The sequence below is a fragment of the Zootoca vivipara genome, chromosome 1 (genome assembly GCF_963506605.1).
Source record: "Zootoca vivipara chromosome 1, rZooViv1.1, whole genome shotgun sequence".
Classification (NCBI taxonomy): Eukaryota; Metazoa; Chordata; class Lepidosauria; order Squamata; family Lacertidae; genus Zootoca; species Zootoca vivipara.
This window is the reverse complement of record NC_083276.1, coordinates 78,222,492-78,237,410: the sequence shown is the minus strand read 5'-3', so window position 1 is coordinate 78,237,410 and position 14,919 is coordinate 78,222,492. Positions and strand designations below refer to the sequence as shown.

Sequence of the window (14,919 nt, the reverse complement as noted above, 5' to 3'; positions counted from 1 at the left end):
GGCACGGTCGAGAGTGAATGACTCAAGGTCGCCAGTGACCTTCATGGATGCTGGGGTCTTCCTCCTCCTAGTATACTACTCTGGCTCTCAGTGCAGTGTGGAGTATTACACAAATAAATTGCAGTTAAGAGCAGAGTTGCCTGTTATGCTCTAGTTTAAATAATTGGCCACTGTAGTTTAAGGGAAGATTGTACATCAGAACACCACTGCTCCAGAGAACACAATGGATAGCGCTCAGCTCTGAACATTCCAGAAAACATTCTGTTTTCTGTTAGGTTGGGGGTTTTTTAGTTTCGATGAGGCAAACATAATTCACAGGCAGCTCTCCTACAGAGCAGTGGAGAAAGTGAAGGCACTGATGGCCAATAGGCTACTTTTTGTAACACCAACCTCCCCACACACACATCCAGTAAATAGCCTTGCGGTATGTAGACCTCTAAACCTCTTGCGACCATGGAGTATTGGAGAATGTAGTGTGGCCAGCAGCCTGCATTTGGTTTGGTAAGTCAAAACTGAGCACATGTTCCTTGCCTTATTTCTTGATACGTATACAAAACAAAAAGAGAGGGGGGGGGAGATTTGCCTTCACATGATGGAGTCTGTCTAGTTAGCATTCACACCTGCATATGATTTAATTAATCTATGCATCCAGTCAAATGTTTTTTTGCTACCCATGGCAAACATTTTGTTCTGGCACCCACCACACTTTTATCAATTCTGGCACCTCATCTCCCCCCCCCCAAATAAAAACAAGCACTGAATTCATTTCATCCCCTGCTCCAACTTCATCTCTCTGCAACACCAACACCAAGCAGGAAATGCCCCCACCCAAGCAATCTCTGTTCTAGATTGCCACTGTCAGATCTGTAAATATACCTTTAAAGGATAATAATGACAGAGGAATGCGTAGAGCAAACAGCATCTCAGGCCTGGGACCCTCCATCCCAATACTCTGAGTGGCTCTCCAGCAAAGTTAGTTGCTAACCAGGGATTGGATGGAAAGAGATCTAGAAAGTATCACTAAGAAAGCTTATTTACAGTCAAATGAAAGCCAGATTAGCCAGTGAGTAGCAAAGTGTACATGAATCTGGGTGACCTGGGTTAAGCTTCCAGTTCCAATGCTGCTATAATGTGGCCTTGGGCAAGTCACTATCTCTCATTCATAATATGAGGAACAGCCACCTACCTATGTGTGCGTGTTGTGGCAATTTGCACAATAAAGGTTATAAAGCATGGTTTAAATAAATGAGAATAATACTAATTATAACTAGTAAAAATGCTTTTGAGGGTGCTAAAGAAGCAAAGGTATAAAGGAGCAAGCAAGACAAATAAAGATCATTACTGCATCATTTCCCAGAGACTGAAGGGGCTTAAAAGTGGACCGGGCAGGCAAAAGTGTGTGCCAAGTCCTGAAACCCATTTCAGGTATGCCTTGTGGACAAATTCCCAGCATAGTGCATTTAATTTAATTATTAAGCCATTTTGTACAATGTCACTGGGAAAGAAATGCAATAATTTGTAATAATAAATAATATCCCAATTAAATTAGTGCCACATTTTAAATTAAGTTTAAAGCAGGAAATTAAATAAAGAGGATGACAGAGAACTCTAAAACTATGCTGCGACAGGCAGGATGGAACATGTAACAAATTGAGCTACCAATACTTTTAATGAATTTTCTTCCAATACTTTTAAGTGGTAATGCTATGGGTGCATTGCATTCTCTACTTGGGTGGTGATCAGGAAAAATATATATGGAGAATTCAGAAATCACTACCCCATTCAGCCCCAATGAGCCTCAGTGGGGGGGGGGGGTGTGTTCATGAAAGCAGATGTCATTTCTTCTGTTCATCCAATGACTCAGCCTTCACCTAAAAGCAAAGGCCAGAGCTGAAAGGGACCAGTGCTAACACTTACTAAGCTTCAGTAAGGAAGAGGTTATGCTTTTTAATCTCTCCTTAAGTATTTCGCTGTTCTACTGCGTCCAGCAGTCATATATACTACCAGTTACACACTTGTCATGAAAAACTGAGATAGGTCTGATTATATACAGCTACTTCACAGATCAAATTTTTTGAAGACATAGACCTAAGACACTGAATCAGTGCCTGGATGAGATAATAGGTTTATTGTTGTTGTTTAATTGTTTAGTCGTGTCCGACTCTTAGTGACCCCATGGACCAGAGCACGCCAGGCTGTTTATAGATTTTACAAATAAAATTAGCAGATAAATAAATAAGCCTGATTTTGACCCTCCAATTTTACACTGCCTACACACATACCAGAATTGCCCTCCACAACAATGAGTGCTTGCTTCTTTGAAAAACAAAGAGCAATCCCATGATTCTGAATATTGCATACATCAGACTGTATTGCACTTATACCTTCTCAGAGTTTAAAGCATTCTGCACATATCAGAAACATATTCTGAAGAATACTTATCCATTTAAAAAAAAGACTGTGGAAAAATGGAATGCAAAACTCACAAATGCTTGATCAATATCTTTCCTGATATCTGCTACAATCCGGGCATTATCCCCATGTGCCAAAACTGCATCAAGTGAATGGCACTGTATGGACTCCAAGAGTCGAGCTGGGTGACCAAGGCGCAGGATCCGCTCTTTACAGCCAGCGAGTCTTTCTACCAAGTTGTCAACTGCAATGTTAGATGGAGCACAGCACAAGACCTAGGAGAGGAGCACATTTTTAAAAACAATTTGTTTCACTAAAATGGCCAAAAAAGATATGCAAACTCTCCTAGTTTGAAGAAACAGCTTCAAAACAGAAGGGAAAGGGGATCCTTTTATTAAGTGTCAGAGGAAGAGACACATTTAAAAATAATAATGATAAGATGATGTTTCTCATTATTCCAGAGTCAAACCCAGGCCTCAGGATCTGACATGTAATTGTACTACCTTCCTATGATCTCTCCCAGTTTTGTTTCAGGAAAAAATACAAGGTCAGTAGGGAGGATGGAGAACTTCAAATTAACGGTTAAAGGTGCTTCAATAGTATGGACAAATGGGTTCAAACAGCAGCTCCACCCCAGCCAACACCATCTATTGTAATCTTGGAGGAGTCTTGCAACCTATCCCGAGTCACTCCCCAACCTATAACTAGGGAACAAGAGGGCCACACTGTCGTGGGGACAAATACAATGAAGATTTTAAAATTCTTATATACACTGCTAATAAAGTGATGCTCCCTCTTCCTGCTATCAACCCAGTTCCCATAGCATTCAAAGGGACACAGAAATATGTCGTAAAATGCAGAATGGCTGGGCTGAAGTAATGGAAATGGTGAGACTCAGCTATGTTCCCCACCGTTTGGGGACCTCAAACCCCTGGAGAGCTGCTGCCAGATCATACAAAACTGTCGAGGATTAGGCGGCCATCATTATGTTCTGCCATCAAGCAGCTCCCTTAGAATCCATACCCACTCACTCACTTTCAAGCCTTGCTGAACAGCTTGGAGTATTATCTCCACCACCGTAGTCGTTTTGCCTGTTCCAGGTGGCCCATGGATGATGGCAAGCTCTTTCTGTGCCAATGAGAAGCAAACAGCCTCCTTCTGAGAGGCATCCAGTGATTCATTGTAGTACTTCAACAGCTCTGCAAGAAGCAGCAGGAGGAGCATTTGTTCAGATCTCAGTCCCACAAGGAACATTTGCAAAAGAAAGCAAACGCAACAATGCAAATAAGAGGCTGCTCCTGGAAGCAGATTTGATAGCAAGAATAACCTTTGCAACAAAAGAAACATCCTGGTTAATACTCAGAGGAGTCAGGATCCCTAGTGTGAGCCCATACTGAGTCCTGGCTTCCATTAAGACAGACTATGTTTAGCTGCAAATATTCCCAGTCTTCAAACTCTATTTCAGAGACATTCTGCATCATTATTTAAATCTGTGTTGGAATAGAAAGTCAGTGTGTTGTGCCAGGATGTATTTTAAAGAGGCAGTACATTTACAATAATCTCACCGTCATCATCTCACTAAGAAGTTCTTGGTTTTTTGCTTTTGTTTTAAAAAAAAAAACCCACCTTCCTTGCTAGAAGGCCAAACACCAGCACTGCTTAAGTAGGTATGACAGGGCTTCTTAGAATGATTAATAGCATCCTACAAAAGTGGGGAGCAAGAAAGAGCATTATGTGCCATGGCAATGATTGCAAAGGAGCTTGTAAGTGCAAGAGCAATGTTCAAATTCCTGCTTTGACAGAAACCCTTTTTCCATGGCCTAAAGCAAGTCATACAATCTATCAGTCTCATTTTCTCATCTGCAAAACAGGGTTACTAAATAATATCCTATCCAGCTGTGCAAAGATAAATGAGATCAAGATTTCAAAAGTCGAGGTACATTTGCCTTGAACACAGTGAGAACACATTCAGAGCAGACTTGAGACGTTAAAAATATTTTGCACAGCAAATGTTACAGGAGTTCATATAATTAATATCTAAACTTTACGCTTTCAATTGCAAAAGATAAAAGAGGATGGCTTTGGCCTCTATCCTGCTGCTAGTTTGATGTCAGAGTATTACAGTAATCAGCAGAAGAACATTTGGTCTCCGAGGTCCAGAGGAAATCAAGTAAAATATAAAGGAGGGTGTTTTGGCTTTTCTTTTTTACAAAAGAGGAACAGTTGGCAAGTAGGAGTTCTCGTTGTTAGTTTGGCAAATGCTACGTGGAACAGGCATTTATAATTTCAGGCTGGCAAAAGACACAGAACTGACAATTTAATTCCTCTGTATCTGCAAGAAGCTGGCACATCAGAAGGGGCAGTGAGCGTCACCTTTGCTAAACCAGGTTGCCAAGAGGTTTCTCATTCTAAACAGCAGGAAAGGGAAGTACCCCAATTCATTCAATTTTTAGCATTTCCACTTGGATGACCCATCAGGATGCACCTTTCAGTTTTACAGAAGGCACACTTTACACTGACCATTAAAAGACTGTCTTAAGGTCCCATTTCTTCCAGCCTTCTTTTGATTTGTTTTACAGTTTTATTAGTAACTGTAACTGCTTTATTTGTTTTACCATTGGAAGCACTTTTTAAGGAAATGGTTTTCCCCTCTTCAGAGGGGAAATCGGCAAGGCTAGGCTAATGCTTGTAGCTGATTCTGTGGTTTTGCTAAAAAAACAGATTTTTTTTATTACATTCCATGTGAATTCACTGGTTTCAGGTTACTGAACTCTGGAAAACATCCCACAACAGTAAGGCTGAATCTTTTATTATAATGTTGCCCTGACCCTGTAAGAATTGCCCAGTCCCCATTCATTCTGAACAGCATAACAACCAGCCAGCTGCCTCTGAAAGCTCACAACCCATTGCATGTTGTTACATCTAGCATTCAGTGTTATACAACCTGCTAAGCTTGTTTACAGCAGCTGCCAGGTACTCTGACTAACCACAGCTGCTGCTGCCTTAGAATGAACTAGTAAGATCACGGGCACCTCAGGTGGTAGTACAGCAAGATGTCTCCTTCTGGGTCTGCAGCAATGCCATTGCTGGACCCATGGTGCAGGCTGGCCTTACTTAGTGGGTAGTAGTGGCTGGCCATGCTCCTGTATGCTGCTACTTCTAGGTGATGTGGGACTGGCTGGCTGGTCACGGCAACAGGGAGCAATGGGGATTCCTCACTGCAGCACACGGTGGACAACTAGGCAGAAGGCAGTATGCTGAATAATGTTGCCAAAATAAAAGGAAGTACCGTGTGTGCACACTATATGTACGTAAGCATTCTGGGAAACCCACTAAGCAGCAGCTCAGAAAAATGGGCAGGTGCCATGACTCAAGACCAGCCAGGCCTGACCAAAGGGAAAGCCACTTTGAAGCAGCACAGCAATGCAGACCTAACAAGCTTCTCACATCCTCCTTAACAGCACCAGAATGTTCACACAGCTGCACAAAGACATCCTTCATACAGATTCCTTAAAAAATGGAATAAGTACATTTCAAGAGAAGATGAGAAGAAAAGTAAGAGCAGTTACAGGATGGCTTAAGCATATGCTGCTCATAGAAGAATGCTGACCTCTGGTGGTTACCAGCTATCATTATTCCTTTTCCAAAAAAGCCTTTTACGTGGAGTTCTTTCCCAGCCTGCATCTGCATTGAAATGGCTTAAGATGCTTTTTATTGTTTTGTTGTCTGCCACCTACCCTGGGCTCCTTTGGAAGAGGATAGACATTTAATTAATTAATACAGCATTCACAGGTGCTAGCCTAGGCCTAGCTGTCCCCCTGCTGAGCTAGTCTTCAGTGTGAAGATAGCTTTTTATGGGGAGGAGAATGCAAATGTGTGTGACCACCTGCTTTGGAAATGCAATAGTTGAGCTCTATGGTATGATTCTTCCAAGCATGCAGATTGGCCCTGACACACTGACTAATCTTCTGGCAAACATCTGCATCAGAAAGTATGTGCCACCTTTCTCCAGTAGTTGAATTAGATAAGCAGGCATGTACTGCATTGTTCACTAGAAACAGATTATAGGACTGTGACCTTTTCGTCCCACATATTATTCTTGAGAACAACTAGACTGTTTAGTTCACACAATAAGTAAAAGTACCTGTAACATGCAGCTGAAACTTAAGACCTGTTATATTGTGTAAGCCATGGTGTTTTTCTTGGCACCAGAACTTGTGTCTGCTGGCCCAGGTGACTCCTGGGTGACAGAGAACAGGGATAAGTAACTGAAACTGGAAGGTTTAAGACTAGCTGGTGGGGGACACTACAGTACTGTGAATACTGGTACGGTGCCCATTAAAATGAATGGAGGCTGCAGAGTATGAATGCTGGTGGGTTGCATCTCACGACAGGATCTTGCAACCATTCTGACAAATTGCCATTGTCTCTCTGTCCATCCTCTATTAATTTCTGGCCCCACCACATTCTAAAGATGCCCTTTTGAAAAACATCTAATACCCCTGTTGAGTTTGTGGGTCCATTATGGACTCCTCAAAACTCCAAGGGTAAACTGCAATTCAGAACTCTGGGGAATAATGTTTGGTAGCCTTGCTCACCAACAGAAATTGTGCATCAACCAAATGCAGTTGGTACCCCCACAGCCTTCATTCTACAGGAGGGTGATAGCTGCGGGTGCTCCTAGCACTGTTCCTGCTTTCACCAACACTTTACATTAAGGAATCATAGCTGTGTAACCTCCCATCTGTACTCAATAAGGGTTAAACTGGAAACAAAGCATAAGGGGAAACCACACATAGGATGATTAGACAGCCACACAAGCATTCCCTATTGAATATGGGTTAACAGGAATCACAGCGCAATTCTTCTGTTGCTGCTGAACAACCACACAAGCAAGTTCCTCTACTTTCAAGTGTAATACTTACCAGCCTAGCCAGCAAGAACTGAGCCATTACCACTGCACCTTAATCTAAAATGGTGGCAACAACACGCCCCGCCCCCCCCACCTCATGAGTAACCTCAGTGGTGCTGCCTCATACCGGGAGAGACATGTGGAACAAGAGTGGCCTCTCCACTTGGTGTCTGGCTCCACTGACTGCTGAGGACATTAGGATTCTAAATCTATGAAGACAATCCACAACAATATTTTGTACTGATGCAAGCTCCTTGCACAACAAATGTTTATGCTACTGTGATGCACGTGTAAGAGAGTGCCAGTGCCAGAGAGCAGTGGTGCCAGAATCACTTAGCACTGCATCAGATGTTCCAGTGATACTGTTCCTCAACTGGCACAATAGATTGGTGAGGCAGTACTCTCAGGGCTCGCTAACAAAATATATTTGTACATTTATTGGAACATACATATATATATTGGAACAGTATGTGCTACAATTACTTCTCCAGTGTCCAGAATTTTTCAGCATGGTATCCACATTCTATATAGAGAAGGAAAAGTTCTTACTTATATTGTTGGCATCACTAGGTTCAGAAGAACCGAAGAGGACGTCAATAAGACCAGATGCAGGCCCGGAGCGATACTGACTAAGTGTGTTTAAGGCCCTGCCACAGAAAATAATACAAAGGGAGTGAATCTTAAAAACAATTCCTTTAAAACTCAGGCAATATTGTCAAACAAGAATAAACTTCTGCTGTAAACTTCCAAGAACTGGGTGTTGTTCATCTCTGCAGTCTGTAGATTGAAGGGGGGGGGGTTGGTGAGGAAGGGGAGAAAAAGCTGAACATCCTCTTTCCCTTGCATTGTAGTGGGTTGGACTAGATGACCACCTGGATTTCTTCCATTCCAACTCTATAATTCTATGAACCCATAGTACTAAACTGGGTAAGGAACCCCACTACTTTGCTTATAAGTAGTGAGTACCTACATCACCAAAACTGGCATTTGGAGTCCTTGTACAAAGTTTGTTGTCCTGTGATAATACGGAAAAGGGAGGGGGTGGGAGAACAACCTACTTTCTCCCCATTGTTTTTTACAACTTTTGAAAAGAAAGACATGCTTACTATCCGTTTCAGGTACACAATAAAACAAGACCTGTCCTATATTAGTAGCTTTACCTTTTAAGCCTCTTGTATGTGACATCATTGGTAAGTTTCAGCAGACGATAGGAGTTCCCCTGGTCCAAGCTCACAAGGTTACTTTGAGGCTCATCAATTGCAATCGTGATTGATTTGGGGGTTATACGGGTGACAAGTCCTGTGGAGAGCTGATCACCTTGGCCTGCTGTTTCATAAAGTCCAACAATGTCACCTGCAGATGAAACAGAGAAGAACATTAGGGATACAGAAAGCAGGCAACACGGCTCTATACCAGGTTTGGTTATTTGCCCATCAAACCCAGCATTGTCTACTGTGACTTGCAGTAGCTCTTTCCTAGCAGTCTCTCCCATTGTCTGACACAGCTTTATTTAACCTTGGGGGGGGGGGTTAAACCTGGGGCATAAGCAGTATTCCACTGAGTGATGGCTATATGGAGCTCCCTACTAATAAGCATTCCAGTCCTCAGGAATGACTGCAGGAGCCCTCAGCAATCCACCCATCCAGCTCCACACAACTGACTGCCTGTACCCCGCCCCCCAGGATCGATTTCCACCTCCCACATGTCCACCAAGATCCTGACTAATCAGCTGTGAAGCTTCACCTTGAAGCCAGAGTAGAAAAAGCACAGAACTTGGCACTGAGTTGAAAATTCAACACCCAGCTATTTCATTTCAGCAGGTTCATCCCACACTGGCTGGTTGTTGCCTATAATATGGACTGGATGGGAAAACACAGGCTAGGAGGAATCCTATTACAGATCCACCAACAGTACCCACTTTTTTAAGATACCAACTTTGTTCACTTCTGTTTTAATAACACAGGAAATAACTGCTCAATATATTCTTAAAAGATAAGTAGCCATATTGCATTAATAAGCAGAAGTTGTGCAATCCGATATGCTCAGTATGAAGACGGGCATTGTAGTTGACCTGGCAGCAACATCACTGAGAAGATTGGATCTTTAGTTGAATACTGAAACTAGGTGTGCCATCAGACTTATGTACATCTCAAGGAAGCCAGGATCTTTGAGGGCCTTGATCCAGTTCTCGTCTTTGCCCACACAGAATTTAGATCAGCATACCAGGATGCCCTTAGTTAATAGTAAGTCTCCAGAATCACACAGTATATATAGAGCCCCCAGGACAGACATTATCAGTTTTAAAACACACTCACAGATTTATATTTCTAAAATATAGCAAGTGTTAGCCATGCAAGCACCATTTAGTTCCAAAAACCAATCAACAAACCCCTATTGATTGTATCCAGCAATGAGAATATCCTGCTTCAGTAAGTAATTCAAGAACGAATGAAACTCATTTTATACGGTTTTAAAATAGCCAAGGATGCAATGCCATGCTGCTCCCCAATTACTATTATCATGCACAGCTGAGGAGTTAATTCTGCTATACAATTAACCATTTGCTTGAGTCCCTGTGGCAAGAAAGAATTGGCTCCAGGTGAGTCTCCAATCTTCCTCCTGGCCTTAAAGAGCTATTTCCCCCCTTTCCTCCTCCTCAAAAGAAACAGCCCCAAAGTATTCCCTTGGGATGCTGTTCAACACAGGTTCAGATTTGAAAAAACGTGCCTAGTATGTCTGGGCTATCTGTCTCTCTCCTTTGAGGGTTGGGGTGAAAGAGAGAAAAAGAATGGTCCCAATATGCTGTACCGTTCTATTTGACTCTTCCCTTATCTGTACATATTGGAACGGAGGCTTGGAGTCACCAGAACACAAGTTTGTGTCAAACAGCCTAAACAAGGCTGCATTTGGGAAGATGAATGAAGAGCTGTCTTCCTTTCCAGCCTTAGATTTAGGTGATCTAAGACTGCAAAGCAGCAAGCCATACCCAGTCCTGTTTAATATGGAAAACAGAGGGTGCATGCAAGAAAGAGCCACCATTACTGCAGCAAAGTGCAGAAACAACAACCTCAGAGGTGACTGCCCACTGCTTCCCTGTCATCTTGGTTTCAAGGGGAGAAGAGCAACACAGTGGGAGGAGGAAAGAGCTAATAAAGTGCATAGAAAGGAGAAAATAAGGTGAATGGAGCAGGGGTAGTGGGTATGTATGTCTACTCAGAGCAAGTTCCACGTAATTCAATGCAGCTATTCCTAGGTAAGTGGGAACAGGATTGCTGCCTAAATTAATTGCAAACATCAGATAACTTCAGATATGAGCCTCTGCTGAACCATTTTGCTTAATGTACACTAGCAATGTAATGACTTAGACTACTCTCAATAAAACAAAAGTAGCTGGGTTACCAGGTCAGGGGTATCAAGAATTGATTTTTGAAACTGATCTATGAGGCACTCTGGTGAACAACAAAGTTGTTAATGGTCCTATGAACAGTCAACATTCTATTAATTTACTACCACAACTTTGCAGTTTGCCTTGGAAAGCCAATGTAAACTTTTTTTAGTTCCCATACCAAAAAGACAGATTTAAAAGGCACCCATGGGGTTTCATTTTAGGAAGTTTTTTGTTTTTTAAGGTAATTTGTAGAAGGGTTAGAGCCTGGTTTTCCTTTTTAAAAAAACAAATGCAAGGTAAACACATACAAGATGGAAAAACAAATTAATGGGAGGGAAGTACTTTGAAGCCAGTTTCTGATCATTCTATATGTCTGCTCCCTTTAAAGAATTATGTATCTGTTTAAAATTATATTCTATAACAGAATCAGTGGAGAACTACCATGGCAAATCAAATTGTTCTTGAGGAATTAGGTCTGTAAATCTTAAAGGACCATTGCCACTTCCTCAGAACTTGAGCCAGAAGGTGGTCTCGGGAGAGCAGAATTCATCCCAGTTTTTGTTAATGAATTTCTGGCCAGCTGCCATATATTGGAAGATCTGCTTTGCCTCTCCCGACTGCAAACGCCACACAATCTAGCACCATCCAGTCTTCTGTGGCACCTCCTCCTGTCAAAACTGTTGGACACCTATCATCATAGGCAGAAAGTGAATGGGAGAACTAAATGCCCTCCAGCACTAGGTTTCACCAGTCTTGAGCTGAATGCTAACTACCTGAAATGATCAAGTAAATTTGACCTAATATTAGTAGGTTTCTCAATATAAGCTAAAGTTAAAACAATCTACCTCACAATTTAATTTTCATACCCAATGGTTCTCCTGCTGCTGGAACAGAGCTTGTGATGTCATGCACCGAGGCTTAGCTTTTCTGTCTGCTTTCTATTCAAGTCAACAACGGATTACTCACCAGGACCAAAATTATTGCAGGGCAGCTCTGTCTCTGAGCTATGCTTTCTAGGTTGTAAAGTTACAAGCAGACGGCCATACAACCCCGTTCTTTGACTGGCTACTTCGAGTTTCAGCAAGCAGACACCTTTACGCTGCAGCTCTTTGAGGGAGAAACTTTCCTTCCATACCCTGGAAAAACACATAAAATTGTTATAGATTCAGAAGTTTGAGAATGGTATGAATTAAGATCTGGTCCTCTTCCACTCCCCCCTCTGCCCATAAAGAATGTGAAGGGAAATGCTGGTAGACAACAAAGAAACATCCCTTAGATTGAGTGGCCATGTGTCCGGTTTTCAGAGGTTAATCCTCTATATGAAGGGCTGTCACAGGACAGTCCTTTACTGGAAAGAGTCCCCTCTACTTGAAGGGTTGTCCAGTTCAAGTCCACTTTAAAGGTACAGAACTGTAAGAAAGAAAAGCAGGGTCTTGCAGCAGCCCATCAACCATTAGCACCAGGACAACAGACCAAGCAACAGACTGAGCAAGTCCACAGTTCACTACCTTCCCTACTATTGTTTTGTGAGCTGTAGTGTATTTCTATGTAGATTATATAATTGATTTCTAAATTTGCAACTACAGCATACATATATAATCGAGTATGTAAAGCTTATTCAAGTCTCTTTCCTCTTTTTTGCAGCACATTTCTTCTCTTTTGGCACCCTTCCAAAGAAGGATAATAATATGAGACAATGTAGGTGTGCATTCATGTCTGCTGGGACATTGAGATTACAGATTAATGCTTTGACCTGTACCTGGATGAATCTAGTACCACCACTTTCTAAGCTACCTCAGGTTGATGTGTGTCTACACAAGGGCCTTACTGTGTATTCAGGGATGTGGAAAGTATCAAAACTACCCAGACCCCCCTGGTCACAAAGTGTCCATGTATGCTAGACCTGGGCAAATTAAGATTCTTGTTTGGGTAGTTTTACAGCAATCTGAAGAGTTTGGCATCTCTCCACCCACCTTTTTTTCCTTTTAGTTTAGCCTCAATACTAGGAAACGGACACTTGGTAATTTGCATAATATAAATTAACATTTGCAAAGGATCAAAAGACTACAGGGGAAAAGAGGTGCCAAATTTAAGGAACACAGAAGTAACAAGCTGTACAAAGATTAACAGTTTCTATGCACATGTAGAATAAAAGAATGACTCCAGAAATAACAGATACCACATTTACATTCATCCAGAAGTAATTTACTAAACAACCCTGCACTAACTGATCTACCATCATATGCTGGCTGCCTGACAAGCCATGGGCAACTGTGTGCAGCCTCAAAGGGGGGAAACGTTCAATTATCAACAGGAGCATTGAGATATCAGGGGCTATTAACAGGCAGCAGAGTCTTCAATATATCTCAGGGCTATTCTGCTCTATATGAAAAGCATCTTTGAAAGTTCACTTCAGAGCAATAAACAGAGGTATGCAAGCCTGCTTTCCCCCTGGCCCTGGAGTGTAGGGATTGAGACACCTTGAATTAATAATTTGCTTCTGGCTGCTGTTTGTGAAACAAATCTAGAGTTCCCTTGGGTGTGAGGAACTGAGTGCATGGTTCTTCGGATACAGGCCTTAGCCTGAAGGTCTGATTATTTTGATACTTTTTCAGGTAATTTTAGAAAATCTTCCAACAAGTGCTCCAAGGATTACTCACCTAAATAAGTGTTAAGACATTTAACTCATATTTAGGAAGGAGATTCCATTTTACTTTATAACAAGAAAAGCTTTACCCTGCAACATAAAACTATGACTATCTCCTGTCCTCCCTGGGCTTGTATTGGGGGGGGGGGGCTGAGAGCATGGCTTCCTTAAGGCCATCAGGAGAAAAATCAGGAAGAGTTTTTTGATGGTAAAAGCTGTTTGACAGAGGAACAGACTCCTTCGGAAGGTGGTGGGGGACTCTCTTTCCTTAGAGGTTTTAAACCAGAGGTTGGATGGCCATCTGTCATGGATACTTTAACTGAGATTCCTGCACTGTAGAGGGATGGACTAGATGACCCCTGGGGTCCCTTCCAACTCTGCAATTCTATGATTCTATAGTTAATTAATGGCAGAGGCATGATTAGAACAGCAGACTTGCTGATTAATAGCTCAATCTCTTAGCCATGTACGCTATCCCTGTTCTCTTGACAGGCACTATAGATTTTGGGGGGTGCAAGCACCAGGATCAATTAAGTAGTAGTCCATGTGGGTTCTATTGTACTCCTACATTATGCTCTTCGAGCACCTGAAATTTTCAATGCATTTAACTTTTCAAACTGTGGGTCACTGCTAGCCAAACACCATAGCCATTATTTTCTACCTCATGAAGAAAGGCTACTGTACTTGGCTCTGTACTTTACTCCCCCCACCCCTTCTCTAAAGTCCTAGACACCCATCACCAAGCAATCCTACCCATGTTTTTTCAGAAGCAAATCCTAAATTGGTCAGTGTGAGAAAGATGCTTCGAAATGCATAAGTGCAGGACTGCAACCTTTGCAGTCGGTGCTTAGTTGGGGTCATTGAATGTGTGCAGAGATAGGTAAACAAAACTGCATCTTGTGTCTCAGGAGAGATTAACTCAGAAGTGCCAAAGGGAAGCTGACTGCATGGCAGGAAAAGCTTTGGACGGTTTGTGTGCATAAAGCCCCCACGGGCAGCACAATTCCCTGTAAACGTATTCCCTCAGAATAAAGTTCCACAGTATTCAGCAGGGTTTGCTCCTTAGCAAGTCTCTTCAGAATTTGTTGTAAACCAATATACAGTACAGAATGCCAAACCATACAGAAGTAACTGGGAAACTTTTTTAATATAAATTTCAAATTCCGTACTTCGCTAGTTTAAATAGTTTTATTTCCCCTTCGGGAATATAAGTCACGCTGCTTCGTTTGTGAGGGCGACTTAGGAACCCTACGAACGCAACTGTCCACTAGCCGCCGGCGATACCTGGCTTCCGAAATCTCGGCCTCCCTTTCCTCCTTTAGCATCTCCAGCTGCCGAGAGACAAAATCCTGAACCACCACCGTCGCCATCGCGGAAATGTCCGTGGGAGTGGGGAGTGGGAAGGTTTCACGACGAAGGATTCCGCGCGGCAATAGGCAAGGGACGCCGCGAAGAGGCCAGAACTGGTCCCTGGACTCTGGGCTTCTGTTTCCAGACGGCCCCGCTGCGTCGCTGCTCCTGTCCCCCGTCCCCTCACACTGCGCTATATTTCCGGTTCCG

The 14,919-nt window shown here is 42.5% G+C and overlaps 1 protein-coding gene across 2 annotated transcripts in view; it reads right to left on the bottom strand.

Annotated features, from left to right (window-relative positions):
* Window positions 1-14,915, bottom strand: part of IGHMBP2 (immunoglobulin mu DNA binding protein 2) — a 68,105-nt gene extending 53,190 nt beyond the window's left edge. Inside the window, exons 1-6 of one of the 2 annotated variants that reach the window (XM_035122726.2) lie at window positions 14,644-14,915; window positions 11,679-11,848; window positions 8,485-8,677; window positions 7,874-7,971; window positions 3,448-3,611; window positions 2,487-2,687 (exon numbers count right to left, since the gene is read on the bottom strand). In XM_035122726.2, the coding sequence (XP_034978617.2) occupies window positions 2,487-2,687; window positions 3,448-3,611; window positions 7,874-7,971; window positions 8,485-8,677; window positions 11,679-11,848; window positions 14,644-14,729 (912 nt within the window). In that variant the 5' untranslated portion in view covers window positions 14,730-14,915. The remainder of the gene's footprint in view (window positions 1-2,486; window positions 2,688-3,447; window positions 3,612-7,873; window positions 7,972-8,484; window positions 8,678-11,678; window positions 11,849-14,643) is intronic. The other variant, XM_060276691.1, reaches the window with a different exon arrangement.
* Window positions 14,916-14,919: the final 4 nt, after the last annotated feature.